The sequence below is a fragment of the Mustela nigripes genome, chromosome 1 (assembly GCF_022355385.1).
Source record: "Mustela nigripes isolate SB6536 chromosome 1, MUSNIG.SB6536, whole genome shotgun sequence".
Classification (NCBI taxonomy): domain Eukaryota; kingdom Metazoa; phylum Chordata; class Mammalia; order Carnivora; family Mustelidae; genus Mustela; species Mustela nigripes.
The window spans coordinates 63,134,975-63,161,407 of record NC_081557.1 but is presented as its reverse complement, the minus strand read 5'-3'; the positions used below and the strand labels follow the sequence as shown (position 1 = coordinate 63,161,407).

General features: G+C 38.3%; 1 protein-coding gene across 1 annotated transcript in view; it reads left to right on the top strand.

The window, feature by feature from the left end:
• The window catches only part of GRM5 (glutamate metabotropic receptor 5), a 517,692-nt gene that overhangs the window by 408,345 nt on the left and 82,914 nt on the right, over positions 1-26,433 (top strand). The window contains exon 5 of the mRNA XM_059391625.1: positions 13,770-14,016. Coding sequence (XP_059247608.1) covers positions 13,770-14,016 — 247 coding nt within the window. The remainder of the gene's footprint in view (positions 1-13,769; positions 14,017-26,433) is intronic.

Below are 26,433 nucleotides of genomic sequence, written 5' to 3'. Positions count from 1 at the left end.
TATTTTTAATTTCTTGAGGAATCTCCACACTGTTCTCCAAAGAGGCTGCACCAACTTGCATTCCCACCAACAGTGGAAGAGGGTTCCCCTTTCTCCACATCCCCTCCAACACATGTTGTTTCCTGTCTTGCTAATTTTGGCCATTCTAACTGGTGTAAGGTGAAGTTTTTATGAGTGAGGTGAATCAAGGAAGACAATATGATGACATCATCATATTTGTTTCTCAAAAACATTTTCTTTATGTATATGGAGAACAAACTGATTGGTGGCCAGTGTGGATAAAGCTAAGTTGGTTGCAAGGTAACTATGATAGCAAAAGTGAGGGGTTATGGTCATTTGGATTAAATTTGTGATGGTAGAGATATAGACACACTAATGGAGACTGGAGGTGACTCGAGAGGACTTGGATATGGGTACTTTAGAGGATGAAGAAGGAGAGGAAAGTGTCAAAAATGTATATTTTTAAAAAAATCTTGGGGCGCCTGGGTGGCTCAGTGGGTTAAAACCTCTGCCTTCAGCTCAGGTCATGATCCCAGGGTCCTGGGATCGAGCCCCGCGTCGGGCTCTCTGCTTGGCAGGGAGCCTGCTTCCTCCTCTCTCTCTGCCTGCCTCTCTGCTACTTGTGATCTCTGTCTGTCAAATAAATAAATAAACTCCTAAAAAAAAAATCCTAAAAAAAAAAAAAAAATCTAGAAACTGACACCTGTAGGCATTTGATAACTTTGTATTTTTCTTCCCTTTTTCTCCTCTACACTTTTATATAATATATATAGACTCAGCCCAAATTTTGGATACATAAACTTGATTTATTTTTATATTTTAATCTTTTATATGTCATAATTATTATTATCATTCTTTAGACTAAGCACATAGTAATATAATTAGGAATATATTTCTAATTAAGACATGTCCTAATTATACATTATTGAGGCAGGAATTTCCTAATTTCTGGCATACCAGAATTTTACCTTCTGAAATTATACACTTTGATGTTTTCAATCTGTTTGTCCTTAGAAAAGTTGTTTAACATAAATGAACCTCAGTTTCCTTGTATAAAAATGCAGCTAATTATAATGTCTACCCACAGGGCTTTTGTAATAGCTAAATTAGAATACTGTAATTTCCCAATATTACTCATTACTGCTGATTGAAACTTTTACATATACATTCTCATTTCTCCTTAAGTCTTAGCCCTCCAAAGATAATCGGGATGGTGAGTCTCATTTTCAAGGGAAAGAAGATGGCATTTACAAAAGTGGCTTTCTTATGTTCATAAAAAATTAAGGGAGATACTGGTATAAAAAAGTCCATCTAATAGCCCCAGACTGAACTGAGTCTGAAATCCATCTTACTACATTTTAGCTCTATGTCATTGGGCATTTTAGTCTCCGAGTGCAAAGTTTCTTATCCAAACAAAAACAGAAAACAATGTTTTTAGCTCATATGTCTACTGTGAGGATTAAATGAGATAATGAAGATAAAGTACCTAGTAGTATCCAGCATCTGTAGGATACTTTCTTTTCCCGTCTCTTTTCCATTAATGCCTATTTTTGAAATTATTTCAAAATAAAATGGTTTATAGAAAATAATCATTGTCATGGTTGAAAGTGGCATAAATGAGATTTTAATGAAATATCTCTAATGAAGAAGCAAATGCTAGTAAATGGCACACTCACAGAGGAAGCTTCATAGTTTCTGATAAACATGGCCCAATATCTATCAAATCTTTCCATTCTAATCAAATATCTAGTATTAGACAGGATAATTAATCTTTCACATAGACAATTTGTGACCTGTGCATTTTGCTTATATACAGGTTTGTATGCTAAACTATAATCATTTTTTTCAATTTTCTATTTCATTTCCATCACCATGCTTATTATAGAAGATGGCATTTCCATTTAGCATGTTTGTTATTTTTAATTAGACATAAAAGGCTTAATAAAATTTGAATTCTTAGCATCTCTTACTTTCAGAAGTATGAACTCTGGAACATTTTGCAAATTTAAAAGTATAGTAATTTTCAAATTTTCAAAGATGGGGAACACTAATTTTATAAATACCTTTGAATAATCTGGTGACATCTTGTAAATTCTACCAGATAGGCAACACCACCAACCAAATGCTTCCAAGTATTTGGTAGCTATTATGGGGTCACGATGTCAATATGTATCTCACAACTCAACAAGAAGGTATTATTTGACTTGTTTTCCAAATGGGGAAGTCCTGAAAAAAGGAATTATTCAACTGTACTGGGAAACTCTAGAAAGGCTTTACAGTGGAGAGATTACTAAACTGTGTTTTCAAATGTGATCAGAAGCTCAGTAGATAGAGATAAGAATGCCACATCTTTAGGAAATATTGTGAAACAGTTCAAATGGAAGAGAATGGTGGCATCAAAGATGGATAGACAGGTAGGGCCAAGTGGAAAGCTCCAGCCCAGGAATCTGGTCTTAGTATAGTAAGGAGAATGTAATGCCATGGCTCTTTGCCATGTACTCTTTTAAATAATATAACCACCAGCCTTCATATCCCTTTGGAAGTCTTCCTTCATTTACACACCATATGGAAGTTCCTCAAAATACTGTAATGTGAATGAAAGAGATACACTATCTGAAATAACACATCCATCAGAGGGCTGCCAACCGGCTGTTCACGGTGAATCATTTAAATTTAAAATTTGGTGTTCTGCACATAGAAGTGTGCAATCCCTGTTGAATTTCTGTAGCTCCCTGAAGACATGTCTTCCTTCTGCAGCTGCTGTGTTCATCTGCATTTCAATATGAACATTTAGAGGTCAACTGCCTGAATTTCGGGCACAATTATAAATTGGAGTCCCAGCAGGTATTGGAAATTTGTGTCTCTACCGGTGTACGGAAATGGCTCTCGGTGTTAGTGTCACCAGGCTTCCTGGCACAGAAAAGGCACAGTGTTAAGAGAGAACGTGAATGAGTTATGTGATGTCAGAGGTCAATCCAGGCCTTTCACAGACTCTCTTTCCTTCCTGGTATTACTAATCTCTGATTCAAGCACCAGACACTTAACCTATCCTTTATTTTATTAATGTTAACCTCTGCTCCCAAGAAGCTAGCTTCGTCTTCATTAGAACATACATGTTTCTGTCTGGTCCACCCTATATTAAGATCCATACAAAAGGTCCATTCGTATTCTTCCATCTCTGATGAGACCCACCATCCCTGATAACATTACAAACACTGTTCTTGGTGCTGGAAAGCAAGACCGATGTGGGCCCCATCTGCATAGAACTCATTGCCTTATATGAACTAATCTCTGAATCTCATGGTCTGTTTTGAGATTTTTTGCACAAAATAGTTGTTGAGTAAATGTTAAATGAAGGAATGGTTTGCACACTCTATGCCCCAGCATTAGAAACTGTGGAGCATACAGTGTAAACAAGACAGTTTTAGCCATGCTGCTAATACTCTGTGATGGGCACAGACAAGCACATAGGTAATTCTAATGCATGGCAGAAAGTATTACGTGTTTTAATAGAGGTATACACACATTTCTGTGGGAGCACGTAAAAGCAAAAGATTAATTCTGGCTTGGGGGATGTTCTGCCCTTCTGTCACAGCGAAAGCAAATGATTATGTCAGCCACTGAGTATAACTGGAATCCATTTACCATATGCATAAGGAGTGAGTGGATTCAGAAAATAAATGACGTTAGGGAGAACTTGTTTCCCTACTATTTCTTTTTCCATACTGAATCTTTTTCCATGCAATGTTACAGTATGTTATTAAGTGACATCTTCCAGATTTATAATCTCCTTCCTAGAAAATATTTGAATCCCTTCCCTTACATCTTCGTTCTCTCTACTATCCTTCCCCTGCTGGTGGGTAGAAAGGAAATAATGAGGACAATCCAAAAGTATTTCAGTATATAGTTTTAGGACTAATGCAAAGAGTTGACTTGGGATAAAAAAAAAAAAATTCAAGTAAATGTTGTCAGTTTCATTACTCTATGGCCATGAGTTAGTTTGCTAAAAAGAATTTTAAATCATAGTTTCCTTTGCCTCCCCTATGAAAATAGCACTAGTCCAAAAGTTTAAGCACAAGAGGTCTAGGGCCAGCTGCCATAACCAAAGCTGTGCCTTTGGGGAGATCGTTTCCCCTCCTTTGGCCTTATTTCTTCATTTATAAAATGATTTTACTGGACCAAATCAGGAGTTCTGAAGATCAGAGGAGCAAAGGGGCCAAAGAGATGATAAAGAAGGGAGAAGCATTTACCATGTGAGAATGTGAAGCCAGTATTGTGACATTTTCTAGTTTTCTTTTTTCAAGAGAGTCTACTAAGCTGATTCTCCTGTAAAATTTCTACAAAATCGCATTTAGCCAAACAAAACATATCTAAAGGCCAGTTCATCCCAAGGGCTTCCTCTCTGTCCCTTCTAGATTAGATGCTTCCTAAAGTCCCTGAATCTTCTCTGATTCTGCATTGTGAAGACAGTCTGATTTCCCTTTGTTTAGAAGCTACTAAGGTTCAATATTCTGATTCCCCAGATGAATTAAAGAACATGTTTTGAGCACTGTAAAATTAAATTGTTATCATATACCAGAGGATTTCAGTTTGGATAATCCTTTTGGAGTCTTCTCATTTGGTTAAACAATAGTAAAATTGGGATTGAATATTAAGCATTCTAAATCTGAGATCCAGTTTTGAGAAGAGAAATAAAAAGGAAACCACCTTTCTTCCCTTGCTTCCATTTCTTCTCTCCAGCCTGTTGTGAGGTGGATCCAGCCTGAGAGCAGCTGGCCAGTTTGGGTTGGCACGAATTCTCATGCCCACGTTGGGTTGGCCCAGGGTAAACCCTAAGAAATAATCCTCGAACAAAGTAAATACTGTTGAATAGAGTCCAGTTCTTTCATGCCTCAACATGCCAAGTAATTAACATGCCCTCTCTTTCCGACCACTTTTTGGATGTGAAAAGAAGTCTAAATAAAATGAGCTGTTTTACTATGTGCACTCCAGACCTTAACATTTCCCAGATAAGGTAACACTCTTTGGTCCCCCACAAACGTCTATCACTGAGCCCATATGTTACCTGTTGAATGTTTCTGAGGACAGAGATGCTGTTACCCATGTTTGTATCAACAGCATCCATCACAGGGTCTGACATACAGTATGGACTCAATAAATATCTGTTTAATCAATAACTTAGTTAATCTCTGAATGAGTCAATAAATAAATTAACTAAGAACTGAAATTTCTCTCTAAGGCGTAAGCAGCCAGAACAAAGGAATGACATAGAGCTCCAAGTTCTCTTAAGACATCTGAGGAGAGGTAGGGTCAACCAACAGAGAGTAAAGAGTTTGAAAGTGTAGACAAAAGATCAGTAAAATGTGGTTGGGACCCTTACAGCTCTTGCAAGTGATCACAGACAGTCCCATAGTCCAGGTATCATCCCATGAATCTGGACATTTCATATATAATGTTATCTTCTAGAGAATGTTGATTACTGGAAATCAGCCTGGTTAGCATCTGGCTGTAAGTCAGAACCAACCTTCTGTGGGCTGTGGTTCCACCTTCAGCCCAGTTTCAAAGGCTCTGCAGTGCTTTCTCAGAGTTTATTGCTCACGTGCCTCACCGAGTGGTCAGTCTTGAACCCAGGCAGTGTCCTACCCCATAGGTCACGTCTCTGAACTTTGGTCAGCTAATTAGGGCCAAATCTATGGATGTCCAAATCAGGCGGGACTCCAGGAGTTCATATGCAACTTTGTAGGATCATTGTCCTGAGTATCCCCCAACCCCAGTTCAGTCTGGCTGTAGAGACCGGCATTTCTACACCAGTCTCTCCCCACTCCCCAGTCTCCCTGACAATGTTAACCCTCTCCCATCCTATCCTGGATAGGTGGGTAGAAATCTGAGGCCTTAGTCTCTACCTCAGTGACTTACCTCCTGTTCCTTTGGCTGGATTGCCATGGGAGCCACATGCGGAGGGTCCAGAGAAAGGAAAATAGCATTTGCCTGTACTCTTGGGACACGGTTCCTTTGGACATGGAGGAGGGCTCACACCCCAAGAGGGTCAGGAGCCTGCTCAGCCACTGTTGGCCTTTGTCACCAACACCCTTGCAGGGCTGCCCTGAGGCTCACACAGGAAAACAAACAAAAATGGAATTTCCCCACTCTTTCTGACTTATGAGGTGCCCTTTTCCACACTTCAGACTTCTCTTGGAGCTCTTTCTACCCATGCCTCAAACTAGTGCACAGTTCCATGTTTTGGGCCATCTTTGCAGCTGAGCCTGGAAATACAGGAGGGAAAGGATCCAAGAATCCCATGCATGTTTCAGTGGTGCTTTAAATTCTGGTTTCCTTCCCCAAACCAGCTTTTACCATTTGCTTTTCAGAATCCTCTGAAAGCTGCTCCACTCCTTCTGCCTCAGGCTTTTAGCTGTGCTCAGTGGGAGAACCAGGATGGAGAGGACTTACTCCATCTTGACTGGGCCAGAATTTTTATCATGTAGTTTTATGAGATGGGGAAAATCCATGAAATTGCTTGACGGGATTGCCTGTTCCACCTGGTAAATCTTATTGTCAACTGGCAATATTGGTTTTGTTGAGTGCTCTTCTCCAAAGAAATGATTGCTTAGTCCACTAGATCTAAAGTCCAGACCTGGAAGTTGGTGAGAGCCCATGAGATATCCTGTCATTCATCAGGCCTCATTCATGTACTTAACATCTATTAATGGTGTCATTTATGTGTCAGGTACTGTGCTTGGCACAAGGGCTACCTGTGTGAATGACACAGAATCTTTGTCGTTGGGGAGCCCAGAGTGTACTAGAAACCGGCCGGAGGTCACTACCAGTGCTACAAGAAAACAAAGCAGAGCCTTAAGTCTAGAGTAAAGAGGTACAGGTAAATAGGCAGTTTGTGTATTTGGGAGTTCAGTGTGTGATAAATGCCAGCATCACTGCTATGGAAGAGCAGAGCAAATCCTTAACTCCATACTGGAGGAGGGTCTTGACCAATTTCTAAGTGGAGATGAGACTTAGACCTACACAAATTAAAAAGTAGAAAATCTGCAGGAAAGTAAGCTCCAGATATATGGAGTGGAAGGCACAGAGACCAGATACAAGGGAGAAGAGTTTATTATGTGGCTACAAGAAGTTCCAAATACCTGGTATATGATCATGGATACAAATTGAGGGGTAAATCAAGAGAACAGATGGGTCTTAAAAGTCAGGGCAAAGTATTTAGGGTGTAGTTTGGTTATCAACTGAAAGGTTTTAAAAGGAGACTAACAAAATCAGTTTTGTGCTTTAGAAAGGCCACTTTTTATGTTTTCTACACTGGGAATACGGAGATTCCAGCAGAGCAAGCTGGGAGGCAGTAAGACCTGTTAGGAGGCTATTGTAATAACACAAGCAAGAAATTATGTAATTAGTTTTGGGACTAATAAAAAATAAGTCATGCTATATCCACATAAGGAAACACTATGCAGCTAGTAAAATAGTGCAGCCCCAGGAATTCAAGAAGGAGTCCAATGAATGAGATAGATCCAATCTGTCAACTGCTCATATCAGTTCTCAAAGTGAAACTCATATCAGTTTTCAAAATGTGCCCTGAATCTGAACCCTTCTCGCCATCTCTATTGCTGTCGCCCTCATCTAAGCCAGCAGGGTCTGTTGCCTGGTCTGTCACACTGGCCACTGACTCCTCCCTGTTCAGCTCCCCCTGACAGCATTTGGATTCCCCACCCCTACCGCCCTATTTCTCACACCTCAAAGGCACTCTGATCCACCTGGATGCTTAAAATGAAAACCTGGACAAACCCTTGACTCTTCTTTTTCTTTGGTAGCTCACATCCAACCGACGAACACATCCTATTCTCCCTGCTTCCTAAATATACTTAGAATCCTATTCTATACTAAGGCACCATTTCTCTTAGATGCTGTTTCCATACTCCTTAGGTTTTCCCACTCTTATTCCATCTTCCATCCTCAAAGTAAAAAAATTTTTAGAGATTTTATTTATTTATTTATTTGACAGAGAGAGAGATCACAAGTAGGCAGAGAGGCAGGCAGAGAGAGAGGGGGAAGCAGGCTCCATACTGAGCAGAGAACCCGATGCAGGCCTCCATCTCAGAACCTAGAGATCATGATCCAAGCCAAAAGCAGAGGCTTAACCCACTGAGCCACCCAGGTGCCCCCTTAAAATAAAATTTTTAAGATGAAAAGATCATGATATTTTTCTGATAGAAACACCCCAAAGTCCTATATCATACAGATCCTATCTAGCTCCCTTAGCGCCTATCCTGCTTGTCTTCCCCTTACTAACTGTTTTGGCCTTTCTTTTGTTCTTCAAAAACACACTAGACATACTTGCTCCAAAAAATGCCTCTCCCCTCCTCTTCTTCCAGATATTTATATTTTGAATGTGAAAAAACAAACCTGATCATTTGTAACAGAACTTGGATCAGGGACCAAGCAACATAAATCATTTTATCAAGTGCTTTCTAAATATGAACTCATTTAATACTTTTATAAATCTTTTAATTAGATAGGATTATTAAACCCATTTTTAGGGGGCACCTGGGTGACTCAGTCGTTAAACATCTACCTTCGACTCAGGTCATGATCCCAGGGTCCAGGGATCGAGCCCTGCAACAGGCCCCCTGCTCAGTAGGAAGCCTGCTTCTCCCTTCCCCCTGCTTGTGTTCCCTCTCTCACTGTCTCTGTCAAATAAATAAATAAAATATTTTAAAAAACAACAAAAACACTTTTTTTTTTTTTCCGGGCACAGAGAGGTTCATGACCTAAGCCAAAGTCACACAGCTAGTAAATAGTGGGCAGAGCTCTGATCCTAGCCTGCTGCCTTGTTTCAGAATCTGTACTCTAAATCCTCTATGCTCTGCTGTTCCTAGTAGTTGGCATATGCATCTCTAACACAAAGTAAGATATCTTGCAGGTTCACCTCCTTCAGATGTGTGTGTGTAGTGAGCAGGTATATACAGACAGAGCTCAAAGCCTGAAGAGATGAGAGGCAAAAGAATTCATAATTAACCAAGTATCCCCCCCTACATATACAAATACTGAGTCTATTGCATTAATTGCTTTCAAATACAGCTACCACTACCCCCTGTACAAAGAAGTTAGGCTTGCCAGCTGTTAACAAGCATCTTGATTTCCTTAATTTCTTCATCTATCATGAAAAGAATCCTAAAGCTCATTGAGTTTTATGAAATTAAAGCATTTCCAAAGTATTTATTTTGTTGTCACACATTGCACCGGAGGTCTCTCAGGTACCAAAAGGTGATAACTGAGCCTTGAGCTGCTGCTTCTAATGGAGAAAAAAGGCTGGTACCCAGGTGAAGTGGTGTAGGCAGAATTTAAACTTGAGTTTCTATTAATTGACCCTCTGTTGCATCCAGAATGCTAAAACAGATTAAGATGTTTTTCTTTAAAAATTCATGCATCAAAATGACTTAAGGAGAAATTACAAAGGTTAAATTTACATTAGTTGTCTTCTGGCAGGCTTTGTGTGTTTGTTTTTGAATTTGCAGTCTTTTGGTATTTCAAATGACAAGGGAAAACAGTTACCAGGGACTTCAGCAAGAATCAAAAGCTGCCCAAATAGGCCAGTTGTTTCCAGATGCCCAGTAACAACAAATGACTCAACAGGCTGGGCACAACCATTGTGCCCTTTCGTTTTGAGCCCTTCCTTTTGGTCAGCCCCTTTATATATCCCTGGGCCCAGCATTTAGGCAACACTAGTGGGCATTACTCGAGGGAACAGAAACATCGTACTTTCCAGGAAAGATCCAATCTTGTTGTGGGGTTGTTTTCCCTCACTTTATCTCTTAATTAGAAAATTACAGTAATATTGTACGGAGATTACTTCTAGCGAAAATGATATAATATAGCAAAAAGGGCACCAGTCTTGGTGTTAGAAATTCTTGTCTACTTCTGATGTTATTTGCATAACCTTGAAAAATGTACTGAAACTGTGTATACCTCAGCATCTTTATCTCTGCAGTATGAATACAGTATCGATGCACGTCACTGATATATGCAAAATTTATTTTGAGAAATGCCAAACAAAAATGCAAATTTTTATTCTTGCTCCATTCAATTCAACAAACAGCGCATTAACCATGCCCTAAGCACCAGGATTTGATTTACAAATGAATAAGGCTCAAATGTCACCTTTGTGATAGTTGTTGTCTATCACAGACAAGGCATAAAGAAAAATCAGGACGGAACCTGAAAGAGGACTGCCTAAGAGCTCTACTGCACATCCTATCAGGAGAGACCTTTGGCTTGCTTTCATTCTCCAAAGTCTTGACCACACAACACAGTGGCTAAAGGTCGTTATGATTTACATTTTGGTACAGTGACTATTTTTGAAGCATCTACCTTGTGCCTGGTGCTGTGTGAGGTATTTTTGAGTTATCACCATTTAACAGGTGATTAAACAGAATATTAGAGAATTTAAGTAATTTGTGCAATTCACAGAGCTAGGAAGACATAAAGCAAGAATTTATGGCTATATCTCCCTTCTCTGCTCATAAGAGAAAAAAAGGTAATGAGAGTCAAACCACCACCTATCCAGTAGCTGGAGAAGCAACCTTTCCTGACCTCTGATAGTGGGTTGGGAGACTGAAGTGATGTGTGAGTAACACACATCCATTTAGGGAGTTAGAGGAAGGTAGGGGATGGACTGACTTGGGGAATGGATTTTTCAAATTCTCCCTCCCCTAAGTATGCCCACATTTCTATAGTATGGTGGGCAGGGTGACTGAGAGAGATATAGAGAAAGTGACAGGGGGTTTGGAAAGGCAAGATTAATTGTGGTACCTGCAATCATGGTATTCCTCATGAAGGAAATGTTCTTGGAACCTTTGAAAATGGATAGAATAAGTGTTACAGGGTCAAGAAGGAAGAGAAAATAGAAGGGATAATCTAGTTAGAAGGGACAGTTCTTTTATTCATTGAACAGATATTTATTGGGGACCCACTATGTGCGAGACACTGGTCTAGGCTCTGAGTTATGAACAAAAGTGGGAATAAAATCCCTGGCCTCAACGGAGTTTATATTTCAGTGGGTAGATGAGACAGACACAGACAGACAATAAAAAGACAAGCATGTAGGATTTTAATGGTGGTGAGGAGGAAAATATTGCTGGGAAAGAAGGTAGGGAGTATGTGTGTGTGGAGGGGACCAGGTGAAGATGAGATTTAGACAGGATGTCCCCAGAAGGTGTCACAGAGAGGATGATATTTGAGCAAATACCTGCACTGAGGAGGAAACAGCTCCTGCAGATCTCTGTGGCAGAGCATTCTGGGTAGAAGGAACAGCAAGTACAGGACCCAGAGGCAGGGCATCCCTGAACAGTTGAGGATTGGGAAGGAGGTTAGTGTGGCTAGAGAGGATTCATTTAAATGTAGAGTGTTAGGAAATGCAATCAGATGGATGAGGGATAGAGCTCCATGAGTCAAGTTCCTGTGTGTCTTGGAAAGTCATTGTAAGGACTGTCCCTTTTACTTTCAGTAATAAATAAGCCACTGGAAAGTTTGATCAGAAGAGTGTCATGATCTGATCTACATTTTAAGGAAAGAGTTCTGGCTGTTGTGTTGAAAAGTGACTAGAGTAGGGGAGGATAGGCAAAAGTAAAAAAGAGACCAGTCAAAGACTGTTCCCTGTAATCCAGACAGGAGATGATGTTTCTTAAATCTGATAGAAGTAGATTGGTGTGAAGTACTTTAATTCTACATAGATTTTAAAGATAGATCAAATAAAAGTTGAGAAGGTATGAAGGAAAGAGGAGCAAAAAGTGGCCCTGAACTATTTGACTTAGTAGCTAGAGTACAGAGTTTCTTCCATTGGCAGGAGGGGAAATGTGGAAGTATGAAAACCGCCTGTGTAGAGAGGGAATTTTAAGAATAGTGAGAAGTAGCCTGGGTCCAATGTCTAGTTCTTTTATGAAAACAGGATTCCCCATCTAAAACTTGTATCAGGATGAGCCATGCTGTTTAACCTGTTTCTCTGCTCAGGGAAATAAAATATCAGCATTTGGGCCAGCAAAGAAGAAGGGCATAATATGCTTCTATAGTTTGAAAAGTTATGAAGAACCATGCTACTTTAAAAAATTCCTTTTTTCTCTCTCTTACAAAAACTTTTCCCCAAATGACAAGGTCTGTGTTTATCTCGAGTGTTCCTTTCACCTTTTTACCGTGTTTTTACATGTCTTAATCTTTCCCATTCTTTGCTCACCAGGTCTTGCAGTAGATTCTGCCTCCTAGACCCTAGTGCTCATAACCATGGCCTTCGCCTAGGCCAGGCCACCTTCAGCTATCATGCAGATCATGGCTCTCCTCTTTATGGGTCTTTCTGGCTCCACTCCCACAGCCCTTTCGATCTTTCTCCATACCATAGTCAGACTGATCTTCCTGAAATAGAAATCTGATCACGCCCCTTGCTAGTTAAAACTTCAAAGGATCCCAAGGATTTGATGATAAAATGCAGCAATTTTAATGTAGTTTAAGTAGTCCTTCCCTCCTCTGCTCCTTTAGCTCTCCTCATTCTTGCATCTCCCATGTCATGTTCTGGTCATGCCATCCTTCCTAAAGTTTCCCAAACACAGTATGCTCTATCTCATCTATGAACCTTCAAGCAAACTCTTCCCTCCACTCTTCACTCAACTGATACTCAGCCATAATAGCTAGCATCAGTGAGCTTCTGGGTCTAGTGAGCTCTGGTTCTCCCCTGACTCAGTCCTCCTCTGCACTTATCAAACCACACTGCAATGGCCCACTTAGCTGCTCCTGTGCCGTCTAGGCTCTAGGGCAAGAATTAGATTTATCTTGGTCAACATTATGTCCCTCACTCCAGCACATTCTGAGCAGTCAGAAGTCATAGGCACTCATTCCATCCTTAGTGACTCAGTAAGCCAGACCAAATGGTAGTTCTTTAATGAAACTTTCCCAAGAGCCCTCCGTTGGAAGGGGCCTCTCCCTCTTTGGGCCTCCATAGATTTTACCTCCACATGTGTTACAGATTGATCACCTTTAACCTTTCCCTGGAGTTAAAAAATTTATCTCTATTATTGAACAACTTTCTTCTTAAGTGCAGAATTCATACCCGCTTCATCTTTTTGTTCCTAAGTCATCAACCACACAGCTTTTCCTTAAGGTCAGCCTCCAATAATTAATTAATTAATGGAGTATAAATGTTAGATTATATTTTAGAATTTCCAAATAGGCTAGTTTATGGAGAGTATATGCTTTGAGGTTGGAAGTGGTGCATGATAAATCCAAACAGGGAAGTTGAGGCAAGGTGGTAGAAAATCACGTTTGCTAAGCTAGAACTTAATAATTTGGGAACTGGAGATTTGTTGTGGATTTCTAAACCAAAGAAATATGTTATCATTGTTGAGTACTAAGGAGATTAATCTGTCCTTAGGATAAATTTTCTGGTACAGAAATACAGTGTTCATCTGCATCTATCTCCAGAGATTGGTAATAGAGGAAGTAAACCTTGTTACTGTTGGGAATTCAGGTCATTTTTTAAGGTTTTCGGGGGAGAGAAACCTGGAAATAGAAGACAATTAGTAAGCACACTATGCTGGCACCTGTATCTTTCCATTTAGTCTGGTTCTAACTGTGATAAATTATTCCTGTGAATTCTCCAATTATTCAGAATCCATGGAGAGAGCTAGAGTAGAATTAAATCTCATAGTTAATCCATAATGTTTCTTTTTTTTATTTGTTTTTTGTTTTTGTTTTTTTCATAATTTGTTTCTTAACAGGTTCTCTGACTCTGAGAACACATCACGTTCAGGATTCCAAAATGGGATTTGTGATCAATGCTATCTATTCCATGGCCTATGGACTCCACAACATGCAGATGTCCCTCTGCCCAGGCTATGCGGGCCTCTGTGATGCAATGAAGCCAATCGATGGACGGAAACTTTTGGATTCCCTGATGAAAACCAATTTTACTGGGGTTTCTGGAGATATGATCCTCTTTGATGAGAATGGAGACTCTCCAGGAAGGTACTGTTACTATTTTCCTTTAGACAATAGCATGTGAACAGTCATCCATTGATCCTGACATGCCTGTTTCTCTCCTCTGTGGTTATCTAGTCTTACTGGTCATCTTTGGCCAACTCCGACATCACAAAAGGATTAAAGATTGAGAAGGGGAGACCCATTTTCTGTGGTCAGGTATACATATTGATGCTGACTTCCGAAACAGGCTCTTGGAATCATCTTATTTCAGAGACCCACCCTTAGAGACAGGAACCTTATGTTATGGTAGAAACTCAAAAATCAGCTCTGTGGTTTCTCTGTACATGTTTTCCATGTTATTCCCTGTACTCTGATCTCTTCATGGGCCATAGATCTATTCTGAAACAGAAAAATTCCATTTCTGGTAATTCAGAAACCTGGCTGAGGTGCTATTACGTTGTTTACCATACCTATAGTAAGTTATACGTCATTTTATTTTATTATCTTTTAGCTAGAGGACTTTCTCCTTTCTCGAGAACTAAATTGCCTTTTACTCTGAAATTCACCTTTTGTTATTTATAGAGGAGCCTGAGAAATATGAACTTACTCATTATTACAGATCAGCCTCCAGGGAAGTCATTAGGTAACTAGAACTTACCAGAATTCACATCTATCTCATATTCTAAATTTTTAAGTGACTCTACACATGAGACTTTAATCCATGACAGATATTGTCACTGAAATGATATTCTGAGCTGTAGCAGGGCTGGCTCTTCATGCTGCCTTACGTCGGCACAATCAGGGTCCTGTGGTCTCCCACTATAAAAATCACAAGTATTCTTCCAGCAACAGTTTATGCTTGACATGTATGCTTGGAGAGGGTGTCTTTTCACTCTGTTTGCAGCAGACCCTGCCAAGAGAAGGTTTCGCGACTCCCTCCATGACTCACACCCCACGTGCTCACCCACGTACCAGCCACCTTGGTTCTAGCTGGTTTCCGTACTACTGAGGTGAGCTGGAGCTGGTCCCTGGGGCAGCTGTTACCATGTCACAAGCTGAACTGCTAAGTGACAGCAAGTTCCAAGTCATGCAGCCAAGAGGAAATCTATATATTTTCTCTCTTCTAGAGACTTGAAGAATATTGCTCCAAGCAGGTTCTCTGCCAAGATAAGCTGACTTTTCATATATAGTTTTCTTCTTTTTGGCTGTTTAGTATACCCATGGGGAACAGGGAATACAAGCTTTTCATCAGAGCCACAGAAAATTTCACATTTGTCATAAAGCTTCATAGGGCAGGTCAACCAAAGAGCTCAATCTGTAGGCTCAAGTCAAGGCCTAGTCCATTATGTACACATGGATTTATTATTCCTGTGAGCATACCTAAGGAACTGACATCAGCTTGGGACTTGCTCATAAACTCTGATGACTACAGCTCAAATATTCAAAGAGTTTTCATGTCATGCACCCAAGCCAGTTCCGTAAAACCAGATAGTGAAGAAATGTCTCACCTCTATTCCAATGGGAAACCTTAATGGATCAGACAGAACACCACTGTCTCACTCATAATCCTCCAAATATGCTGTAATGGGGTGCACTTAGGACTTCGGTTCTTAACCTTTTTTAGAACATGAAGCTCTGTAAGACTCAGATGAAATTTATAGATATTCTCTAAAGGACAATAGGCATAAAATGTTGCAAACAATTTCTAAGAATTCAAAATTGTTCAGAGAACCTACACATATTTCAAAGGCTGGGTGTTACAGTAACCCATTAATAAATGATCTTAATTGGCCTCTGAGGACATGAACCAGACTCCAGAAGGTGGTTTGCAGCTTTTTATTCTTACAATAATCCAGTTCTATTTACAAAATAACTAAACTAATATTTATTGAACATGTGTTCTGAGCCAAACATTTAGCTAAGTCCTCTACCTTTTAATCCTATGATGTAATGTTACAATTCTCTTTTCCAGCTGAAGCCCCACAAACTGAGGCTTACAAAGATTAAGTGACTTCCTCAAAGATACAGTCTGGTACATGATAACCCAAGCTTCTAATTCAGTCTCCAGGACTTCACTCCTAACCTTATACACCAGCCTGCCAATTAATCGACCAGACCAAAACTAAAAAGCCACTGTCTTTTGAGAAATATATTGGTAGACATTCTATTGCTATTTCTGTGGAGTAAAATTTACCATTCTGCTTGGCCAAAGACATTCCAAACTGGGCAATGAACCAGAGACTCCTGGGGTGACTAGGGAGTCCCCTAAAATGCCAGAGGCAAAGGAGGAAGGTCTTAAACAGAGGAGAAACTTGCTCTCACAGACTGTTAGACAGAGTTCCTTTTTACCACTGTCCTTAAACCTCACATGGAATCAGACCACCATCAGTCCACACTTTTTAGGGAAACCCCTGGGGTCAGGTGTGTTTCAGAATTGAGCGTTTTTCCATTTAGAAAAGGAAACACAGTCCTCTAATGCCACCAGCATGCTGTGGAACAGCACTCTTTAATCAACTTATTAATATCTCTGTAGTAAAACATACGAATAGTCACCCCAAGTATGATAAATAGGCAATGGAGAGCCTCATTACAGGGCGGGTCAAGTTCTCCCACCAGAGAAGTTCAGATTGGGTCATGTTTTGCTGCCAAGTGAGGCATAAACATATAATCTTCAGAGCTCTAAGGATTTCAGAATTACAGATAAGAAATATGGACCTTGACTATTTACCACCAATGGTATAGACCACAGGTCAACCAACTGTGGTCTGCAGGCCAAATGGAGTCTGCTATCTGTTTTCATAAATCAGGTTTAATTGGAGCACAGTCACACCCACTTATTTAGAGCCTGTCTCTGGCTGCTTTCACATTACAGGGGAAGTGCTGAGGAGTTTCAAACAAGACCATCTCACAAAGCCTCAAAATATTGACTGTCCCTTCACAGCAAAAGATTTCTGACCCTCTTAGAGAGAATCCACTGCCTGGGACTGACCATAACTGGACAGGGCAACATCAGACTAAGTACAACTAACAATTGAAAGCAAGAATTTTAACTTTATATTGTGGGATTAATAAATATGGGCATGTAAACTATTTGGCAACATGACATAAAGAAAGGGAGTCTAAAATTCTACAATGGCAAGTTTTGTATAATTTAAATTAAGTGACAAAACGTTAACTTGAAGTAGAAGAAGATAAAGAATGTATGTTTAATCCCTTAACAAGAGAAATAGCTAAAAAGCCAATAGAATACTTTTAAAGAATTGGTTAATCCAAGAGGCAAGAAAAGAGGAATGCGTGGACAGAGCAGATGTGACAAGTAGAATGTAAGGCTAGAACTCCAGAAATTTGAAGATACTGAGCTGGTTTGCATGAAGGTTCTTAATGTGTGGTTCTGCCCACAGAAGGATCACAGAGATTACTTTTTTTTTTTTAATTTCTTAACTTTCCTTGGGACAAAACTGGAGTCTCAGAGAAAGGAAGAATTGCACCCACTCTCATGTAGTCAATTAATAACAGAACAAGGACAGTAGCAATTCCCAGGCACAATCATTAAATTCAAATGTAACTAAATTTTCTTTTTTTTTTTTTTACCATTTTCTTTATGTTACACATGAAATGGTTCTATGTGTATCCTGGAAAAGGATTTCATTATTAGTTACCATTAAAGGACTTGGTCAAAGTCACCTTGTGCTTTCTCTTTAATCTCCAATAATCCAACCCCAAAGACACAGATCTTTATAATTGTTTTGTTGCATGGACTGGTGCTTGAAGTGTCTATTTTCTTGACCAACAGACAATTTATCACACATTTAAGAATCACGCTTTAAAACACACACACACACACACACACACACACACACACATACTCCTAAGCATTAGAATTATAGACTGAGAGGATTTTAAGAGCTATATAAATCTAAATTTCTGCATAGCCCCTTCCCCCTCGTGAGGTTGTCATTCCCCTGACAATCTTGCTTCAGCCCCCTGGGATAAAAATAAAACAAAACAAAACAAAAACTCACTATCTTCTGAGGAAGGAAGTCTATTCTAATTTTCAGAGAGTTTAACCACTTAGAAAGTTCTTTAGTTCTGCTAAACTGAAACCTGCCTGCCTCTAGTTTCCATTTAGTGCTTTAATAGGACCTTTTTTTTTTCTTTTGGGTTAAAACAGATTTTATCTATTTTATTTTGGTTTTGAATGCTATAAAAAATTCATTTTTTAAAAATTTTAGTATATTTTGACTATGAACTGTGGCCAGTTAAGGGAGAGATACAAGGAGAGGCAAAGAGAAAGGAGAAAGAAAGCAGAGATATTACAGAAGACAGGTCACACATATCTCACAGTGTTGAGAAGGAAGTTTCAGGAGCAGAAAGATGCAGCAAACAAGGAGGCTCAGTGAGAGAGAGCAAGAGAGCAAGACAGTGAGAAAAAATAACAGGATACAACTACAGGGAGCCATTATGTGTTTTAATTTTTACTTAAAATCTAAGAGTATTTTTCAACACTCAGTTTCTCTCACTTATGATGGAGAATAAAATCTATATCCCATCTCTGAAAATTGAACGAATTCATACCAATTGACAAGGGAGAAATCTTTTAATGGGGAATTGTTTTTACCTGTTTCTTTTTCTAATGTAAGGCGACCAGAGATTTTTACAGCAGTGTTATAATTTCACTGACAGAACGACTAGTGATACCATCTCTGTATTTCTCTTGTAGACAAGAGATAATTACCAGAGATCTAAAGGCTAATTCCCTGAGGAGGATTCATTACCTCTTACACAGTTAAAACACGTTGACAGGTTTGAACCAAAATTAAGGTTTAACTTTTCTTGAAATCCCTTCCTGTCAAATATAACATTTTCCATTCTATACAGTTTTCATATTTATTTTGCAAAAATTAGATCTCTCCACATTTTACCATTTCTCCTACATAAAACAGAGTTCTGCAATCAAGGAGCAATGAAAGTTGATTCCTCACTTTGTCAGATAGATATAGAGCAGTCTAATGGAGAAGACATTGGACTTGAAGTCTAAAGGCTGAGTTTCTCTTCACTCTGTCACTTGCACACTCCACAATATGGTACCATTCAATAACCTCACCAAGCTTCGGTTCCATTACCTGTAAAATTCAGAGTATGAATAGGCCTTGCGAGAGTTAAAGATAGGTAGGACTGGCATGAGGGCTTCTTTGGCATGAGCAGTAAAACTCGCACAGCCCTTCAAATCAGCAGCAGCAAAGAAATTATTGCTGACACCAATAATTCTTTCTTTTTCCCAGCCTAGAATGTTCAAAGCTTTTATTTGCTCACAGAGTCTTTATTGGCTCACACAGAGTACTTTTGAAAGTCTCAGGAGCCCATATATTTGAAGTAGTCAGTGACATATATATGTTTCTTTTTTAGCCTTAGTGTTCTATTTTTTAATATCTCAACTCATTGTATGCATAGTAGCCATTGGAAAGTGGGATAAAGTGGGAAGGTTTAGGACTCAGTTATGTATCCTGTAGACTGTATTTTGGGTTTAGAAGTGAACTTGAGATATCTACTCAAAATTGTTACTTACTGCAAATAAAACATTTTAGGATGATCCTTAAGCTACTGAAGAGCTAACACAATTTAAGAATGAATTAACGTTCTGAAAAAGACACTACTGTAAAATATTGTGATTGGGAGTAAAAACAGAATGGTATCATTTTATAGTGTAGATCCAAAAAGACTACGTCGGATTTTTTCTTAACATTTCCTTACTGAGCATTGGTCTGAATATGGTAATCTAGTCACTGGAACCCAAAAGCTAGAAAGTTTTCCATCCGTGTCAATTTCCAGATAGCCAACTATGCTGAGCATGGAAAGACAGAGGGGGCATTTATCAAAGCCCGTCTGTCAATCTAATAAATCCTAGGAGGTAAAAGCATAGATTTCCACATGAAGACATTGTGTACCTAAGACATACCCATATTTATGTCTACAGGAGCTGATAGTGATGGTATTGCCAAACCACTGTCCTGGAAATTATCTCAAAAATGCTTCTCTGGAAATGTTCTTGCACACAAGAAATATCTTACAAATAAGAGCATTAATTTTTCCTCTTTACATCTCTATCCCCATACTCAAAATGAGAACAATAGCTAATAAAGGCTGAGAACTCACAAGGTATTAGTATCTTCCAGTATTTTTACATTGCATGAGGGCTTTAGAAACTATTTTCAGACTTATTTTATTTTATTTAATTCCAGCTAATTAACATACAGTGTTATATTAGTTTCAGGTGTACAGTATAGTAACAAAAATTCCATACATCATCCAGTGCTCATCACAACAGGTGCACTCCTTAATCCCCATCACCTAAATCACCCACCCCCAACTCATGTCTCCTCTAGTAACCATCAGTTTGTTCTCTATAACTATTTCTTGATTTATATCTCCCTCTCTCTCTTTTCTCCCTTTGCTAGTTGTTTTATTTCTTAAATTCTACATTTGAGTGAAATCATGTGGTATTTGTCTTTCACTGACTGATTTACTACACTTAGCATTATACTCTCTATCTCCATCCATGTCATTGTAAATCGCCAGATTTTATTCTTTTTTCACGGTTGAATAATATTCCAGTGTGTGTATGTGTCATATATATATGTATGTATGTATACATATACATGACATATACATACATATATATACATACATACACACACACATTAAACATTAAACATTAAACTTTATCTATTTACCAATCAATATAATCAATAGACATTTGGGCTGCTTCTATATCTGCAATATCCATTACGGTAAATAATGCTGCTACAGACATAAGGGTGCGTGTAGCCCTTTTAATTAGCGTTTTTTGTTTTTTGTTTCCTTTGGATAAATACTCAGTAGTGTGATTGCTGCATCTTAGGACGCTTCTGTTTTTACCTTTCGAGGAGCCACCATACTGTTTTCCAGTGTGGCTGCAGCAGTTCACATTTCCACCAATAGTGCACAAGAGCTCCCCTTTCTCCACACCCTTGCCAACACCTGTTGTTTTTTGCGTTGTTGATTTTAGCCACTCTGACAGGTGTGACGTGATATTGCATTGTAGTTTTGATTTGCATTTCCCTGATGGTAAGTGATGATGAACATCTTTCCGTGTGTCTGTTAGCTGTCTAACTGTGTTCTTTGGAGAAATGTCTTTTCATGTCTTTTGCCACTTTTTCATTGGAGTATTTGTTTACTGGGTGTTGACTTTTATAAGTTCTTTATATATTTTAGATGCCAGTCCTTCATAAGATATGTCACTTGCAGATATCTTCTCCCATTCCAAAGGTTGCCTTTTGGTTTTGTTGATAGTTTCCTTCACTGTGCAGAAGATTTTCATTTTGATGAAGTCCCAACAGTTTGCTTTTGCTTTTGTTTCCCTTGCCTCAGGAGATGTATGTAGAAGAATGTTGCTATGGCTGATGTCAGAGAAATTACTTCCTGTCCCCTCTTCAAGGATTTTTATGGTTTCGGGTCTCATGTTTAGGTCTTTAATCCACTTTGAGTTTATTTTTTTGAATGGTAAAAGAAAGTGGTTCTGTTTCATTCTTTTGCATATTGCTGTCCGGTTTTCCCAGCACTACTTGCTGAAGAGAATGTCTTTTCTCCATTGGATATTCTTTCCTGGTTTTATGAAGATTAATTGACCATATAGTTGTGGATTTATTTCTGGGTTTTCTATTCTATTATGTTGATCTCTGTGTCTATTTTTATGCTACTACCATACTGTCTTGGTCAATACAGCTTTTTCATATAACTTAAAGTCCAAAATTTTGATACATCCAACTTTGCTTTGCTTTTCCAAGGTTGCTTTGGCTGTTTTGGGTCTTTTGTGGTTCATATAAATTTTAGCATCGTTTGTTCTAGCTATGTGGAAAATGCTGTTAGTATTTTGATAGGGATTGCATTAAATGTATACATTGCTTTCAGTAGTATAGACATTTTAAACGTATTTTTTCTTCCAACCCATGAGTTGGAAATATTTTTCCATTTCCATTTTTCCATGGAAATGGAAAGTTTTTCCATTTCTTTGTGTCCTCTTCAATTTCTGTCATCAGTGTTTTATACTTTTCAGAGTATAGGTCTTTAAATTCTTTGTTAGGTTTATTCCTAGGTATCTTATGTTGGTGCCATTGTAAATGGGATTGTTTTCTTAATTTCTCTTTCTGCTGCTTCCTTATTGGCATATAGATATGCAGCAGATTTCTGTACATTGATTTTGCATCCTATGACTCTACTGAATTTGCTTATCAGTTCTAGCTGTTTCTTGGTGGAATGTTTTGGGTTTTCATTATGTAGTAGTAAGATGTCATTTGCAAATAGTAAAAGTTTTACTTCCATCTCACCTATTTGGATGCCTTGTTGTTGTTGTTGTTGTTGTTTTATTATTGTCTGATTGCTGTAGCTAGGACTTCCAGTATTATGCTGAACAAAAGTCATGTGGGGTGCTTGGCTGGCTCAGTTGGTAAAACATGTGGCTCTTAATCTTGGGACCATGAGTTTGAGTTCCATGTTGGGTATAAGAGATTGGTTAGAAAAATTTTTTTTAATTTTTAGATAAATATCTTATTTATTTATGTACTTATTTATTATTTAAAGAGCACGCTAGCATGTGTGGAAGGGAGGGGTCAGGTGAGGGAGATGGGGGTGGGAGAGAACCTCCACAAGACTTGCCTGTACTCAGAGCTGATTGCAGGCCTCCATCCTGCTGCCAGATCATGACCTGAGCTGAAACCAAGAGTCAGATGCTCAACTAACTAAGCCATCAAGGTAACCCAAATAAAATTCTTTTTAAAGTGTGGAAATCCTTGTCTTGTTCCTAATCTTAGGGGGAAAATTGTCAGTTTTTCCCCATTAAGGATGATGTTAGCTATTGAATTTTCATATATGGTCTTTATCATGTTGAGGTATGTTCCCTCCAAAGCTACTTTGCTGAGAGTTTTTATCATAAATGGATGTTGTACTTTGACAAAAGCCTTTTCAGCATCTATTGAAATGATTATATGATTTTTATCCTTTCTCTTACTGATGTGATATATCACATTGATTGATTTGGGACTATTGAACCAATTCTGCAATCCAGAATTATCCCATTTGATCATGGTGAATGATTTTTTTTAATATATTGTTGAATCTGGTTTTCTAGTGTTTTGTTGAGAATTTTTACATCTATGTGCATCAGGGATATTGACCTGTACTTCTCTTTTTTAGTGGTTTCTTTATCTGGTTTTGGTATTAGAGTAATGTTAGCCTCATAGAATGAATTTGGAAGTTTTCCTTCTAATTCTGTTTTTTTAGAATAGTTTGAGAAGAATAGGTATTAAGTCTTCTTGAAGTGTTTGGTAGAATTTTTCAATGAAGCTATCTGGTCCTGCTTTTCTTTGTTGGGACTTTTCGGGATTTCTGATTCACTTTTTCTGTTGGTTATTGATCTGTTCAAATTTTGTATTTCTTCCTGCTTCAGTTTTGGTAGCTTATATGTTTCTAGAAATTTACCCATTTCTTCTAGGTTGTCCATTTTATTGGCATATAGTTTTCTTAATATGCCCTTAAAATTATTTACATTTTTGTGTGTTGGTTTTTATTTCTCCTCTCTCACTTATGAATTTATTTATTTGAATCCTTTCTCTTTTTTTCCTTGATAAATTCGGGTAGAGGTTTATCAATTTTACTGATTGTTTTCAAAAAACCAGGTCCTGCTTTCATTGATTTGTTCTTTGTTGTTGTTGTTGTTGATTTCTTTTTAGTAGTTGTTTTTTGTGGGTTTTTTTTTGTTTTTTTTTTTTTTTTAGTTTCCATATCATTTATTTATGCTCTAATCTTTATTATTTCCTTTCTTCTGCTGGTTTTAGGTTTTTTTTGTTGTTGTTCTTTTTCTAGTTCCTTTCAGTGTAAGGATGTTTATTTGAGGCTTTCCTGGCTTGTTGAGGGAGGCCTATATGGCTATTCCCTCTTAGAACTGCTTCTACTGCATCCCAAAGGATTTAGACTATTGTGTTTTCATTTTCATTTGTTTTCATATTTTTTTATCCTTTCTCTTATGTCCTAAAAATGAACCGTTCATTTTCTAGTAGCATGTTATTTAACCTCCATGTATTTATAGTCTTTCCAGGCTTTTTGTTGTAATTATCTTCTGGTTTCATAGTGTTGTGGTCAGAAAAGATGCATGGTATGACTGATTTTCCTGAATTTGTTGAGGTTTGTTTTGTGGGCTAATATGTGATCTATTCTGGAGAATGTTCCTGGTGCACTTAAAAAGAATTTTTATTCTGCTGTTTTAGGATGGAAGGTTCTGAATACATCTGTTAAATCCATCTATTCCAGTATGTCATATAAAACTATTGTTTCCTTGTTGATTTTCTGTTTAGATGATCTGTCCATTGATGCAAGTGTGGTGTTAAAGTCCCCTAGTATTATTGTATTATTATAGATTAGTTCCTTTATATTTGTTATTAACTGTTTTATGTATTTGGGTGCTCCTATGTTGGATGTACATTTATTATTATATGTCCCCTTCTTTGCCCTTTTTTCAGTCTGTGTTTTAAAGTCTATTTTGTCAGAGATAAGTATTGGCTATTCCAGCTTTCCTTTGACATCAATTTGCATAAAAATGTTTCTCCATCCCCTCACTTTCAATCTTCAGGTGTCTTTAGCTCTAAAAGGAATCCCTTGTAGGCAGAATATAGATGGGTCTTGTTTTTTATCCATTCTGTCACCTTATGTCTTTTGATTTGAGCATTTACTCCATTTACATTAAAGTAGTTATTGACAGATATGGACTTATTGTTATTTTATTATTTGTTTTGTGGTTGTTTCTGAAAATTTTCCTTTTTCTTTTCTTTCTTTTATGTTTTGCTGATTTTCTTTAGAGATATATTTGGATTTCTTTCCTTTTATTCTTTGCATATTTATTAGTGGTTTTTGACATATGGTCACCATTAGGTTTGCATATATCCTTTTCTGCATATAATAGTCTATATCAAGTCAATGGTCCATTTAAGATTGAATCCATTTTTAGATAGATATATGTTATTATATTTTATATCCTTTTATTTTGTGAGTTCCTTGACTGATTTTTATGGGAATATTAATTTTTACTGCTTTCGTGTTTCCATTATACTTTCAGTGTTAGCTGTGTTTTCCACTTAAACACTCCCCTTTAATGTAAAGAAAGGGGAACTCTCTTACACTGGTGGTGGAAATGCAAGTTGGTAGCCACTTTGGAAAACAGTGTGGAAATTCCTCAAAAAAATTAAAAATAGAGCTACCCTATGACCCAGCAATTGCCCTACTGGGTATTTACCCCAAAGATACAGATGTAGTGAAAAGAAGGGCCATCTGTATTCCAATGTTTATAGCAGCAATGGCCACAGTCACCAAACTGTGAAAAGAACCAAGATACCCTTCAATAGATGAATGAATAAAGATGTGGTTCATATATACAATGGAATATTACTCAGCCATCAGAAAGGATGAATACCCAAATTTACATCAACATGAATGGGACTGGAAGAGATTATGCTGAGCGAAATAAGTCAAGCAGAAAAAGTCAATTATCAAATTATCAAAAAACTCCTGCATTGGGAGATATGGTATGAGCTGGGGTTTTGTCCAGTCTTCTTGAGGAAGTGGCCTGTCATGCTGGAATTTAGGCAAGACTGACTGGGAAGGACTGACTGAAACATGGGTCAGAGTTTCTTAAGAAAGTTAGGTAATGAGTGGTCCGTGTTGGGCTGGATACCACAGGTAGCTCTGTGTTTATGCTGAAGGGCAGTGCAGGGAAATGGCACTTTCCATTTCCTTCATTCTTGTGAATGGTGCTTCTTTAAGACATGCTCCAAGATGAGCAGATAATCTCACCACTCTGTGCCCTAAGAACTCTTCAGCTATCTGATTCCATGCTGAATGTCTGCAATTTATTTACCTGCCTCTTCTACAAGAGTAGCCCCAATATCTTCCAGGTTCTCCTGGGCCCAAGCCCACTGACCTTTAGAATGTTAGGCTTTAAGCCCCACCCTTTGCAAGAACTCATGAAATAATTCAGGCCTTCTTACCCTCCAAGTCAATTGGTATGGGGATTTGTTTTCCTCATGCAGTCCCCTGTGTGTTAGTCTGTCTCTCACCCTTCTCTGCAATAGTGGCTGCCTCCGCACCACAGCAGCCATAACCTCTTTCTCCCAAACTGAGTCTCCATGCTTCCTACCTTTTATCTTTAGTTATGGAGTTTCTTCTGCCAGTCTTCAGATTTATTTCTAGGGTATTTAAGATGATTTGATAGTTATCTAATTGTACTTGAGGGGCAAGACAAGTCCAGGATCCTCCTACTCTGCTGTCATCTTCCAACCTCATAAATTCCTTTTAGACTTACTGTAAACATCATTCCTGAAAATATCTTTTATATAATAAGTTTAGCCATTGATAAAAGGAAAAGTAAGATCAGCCCCT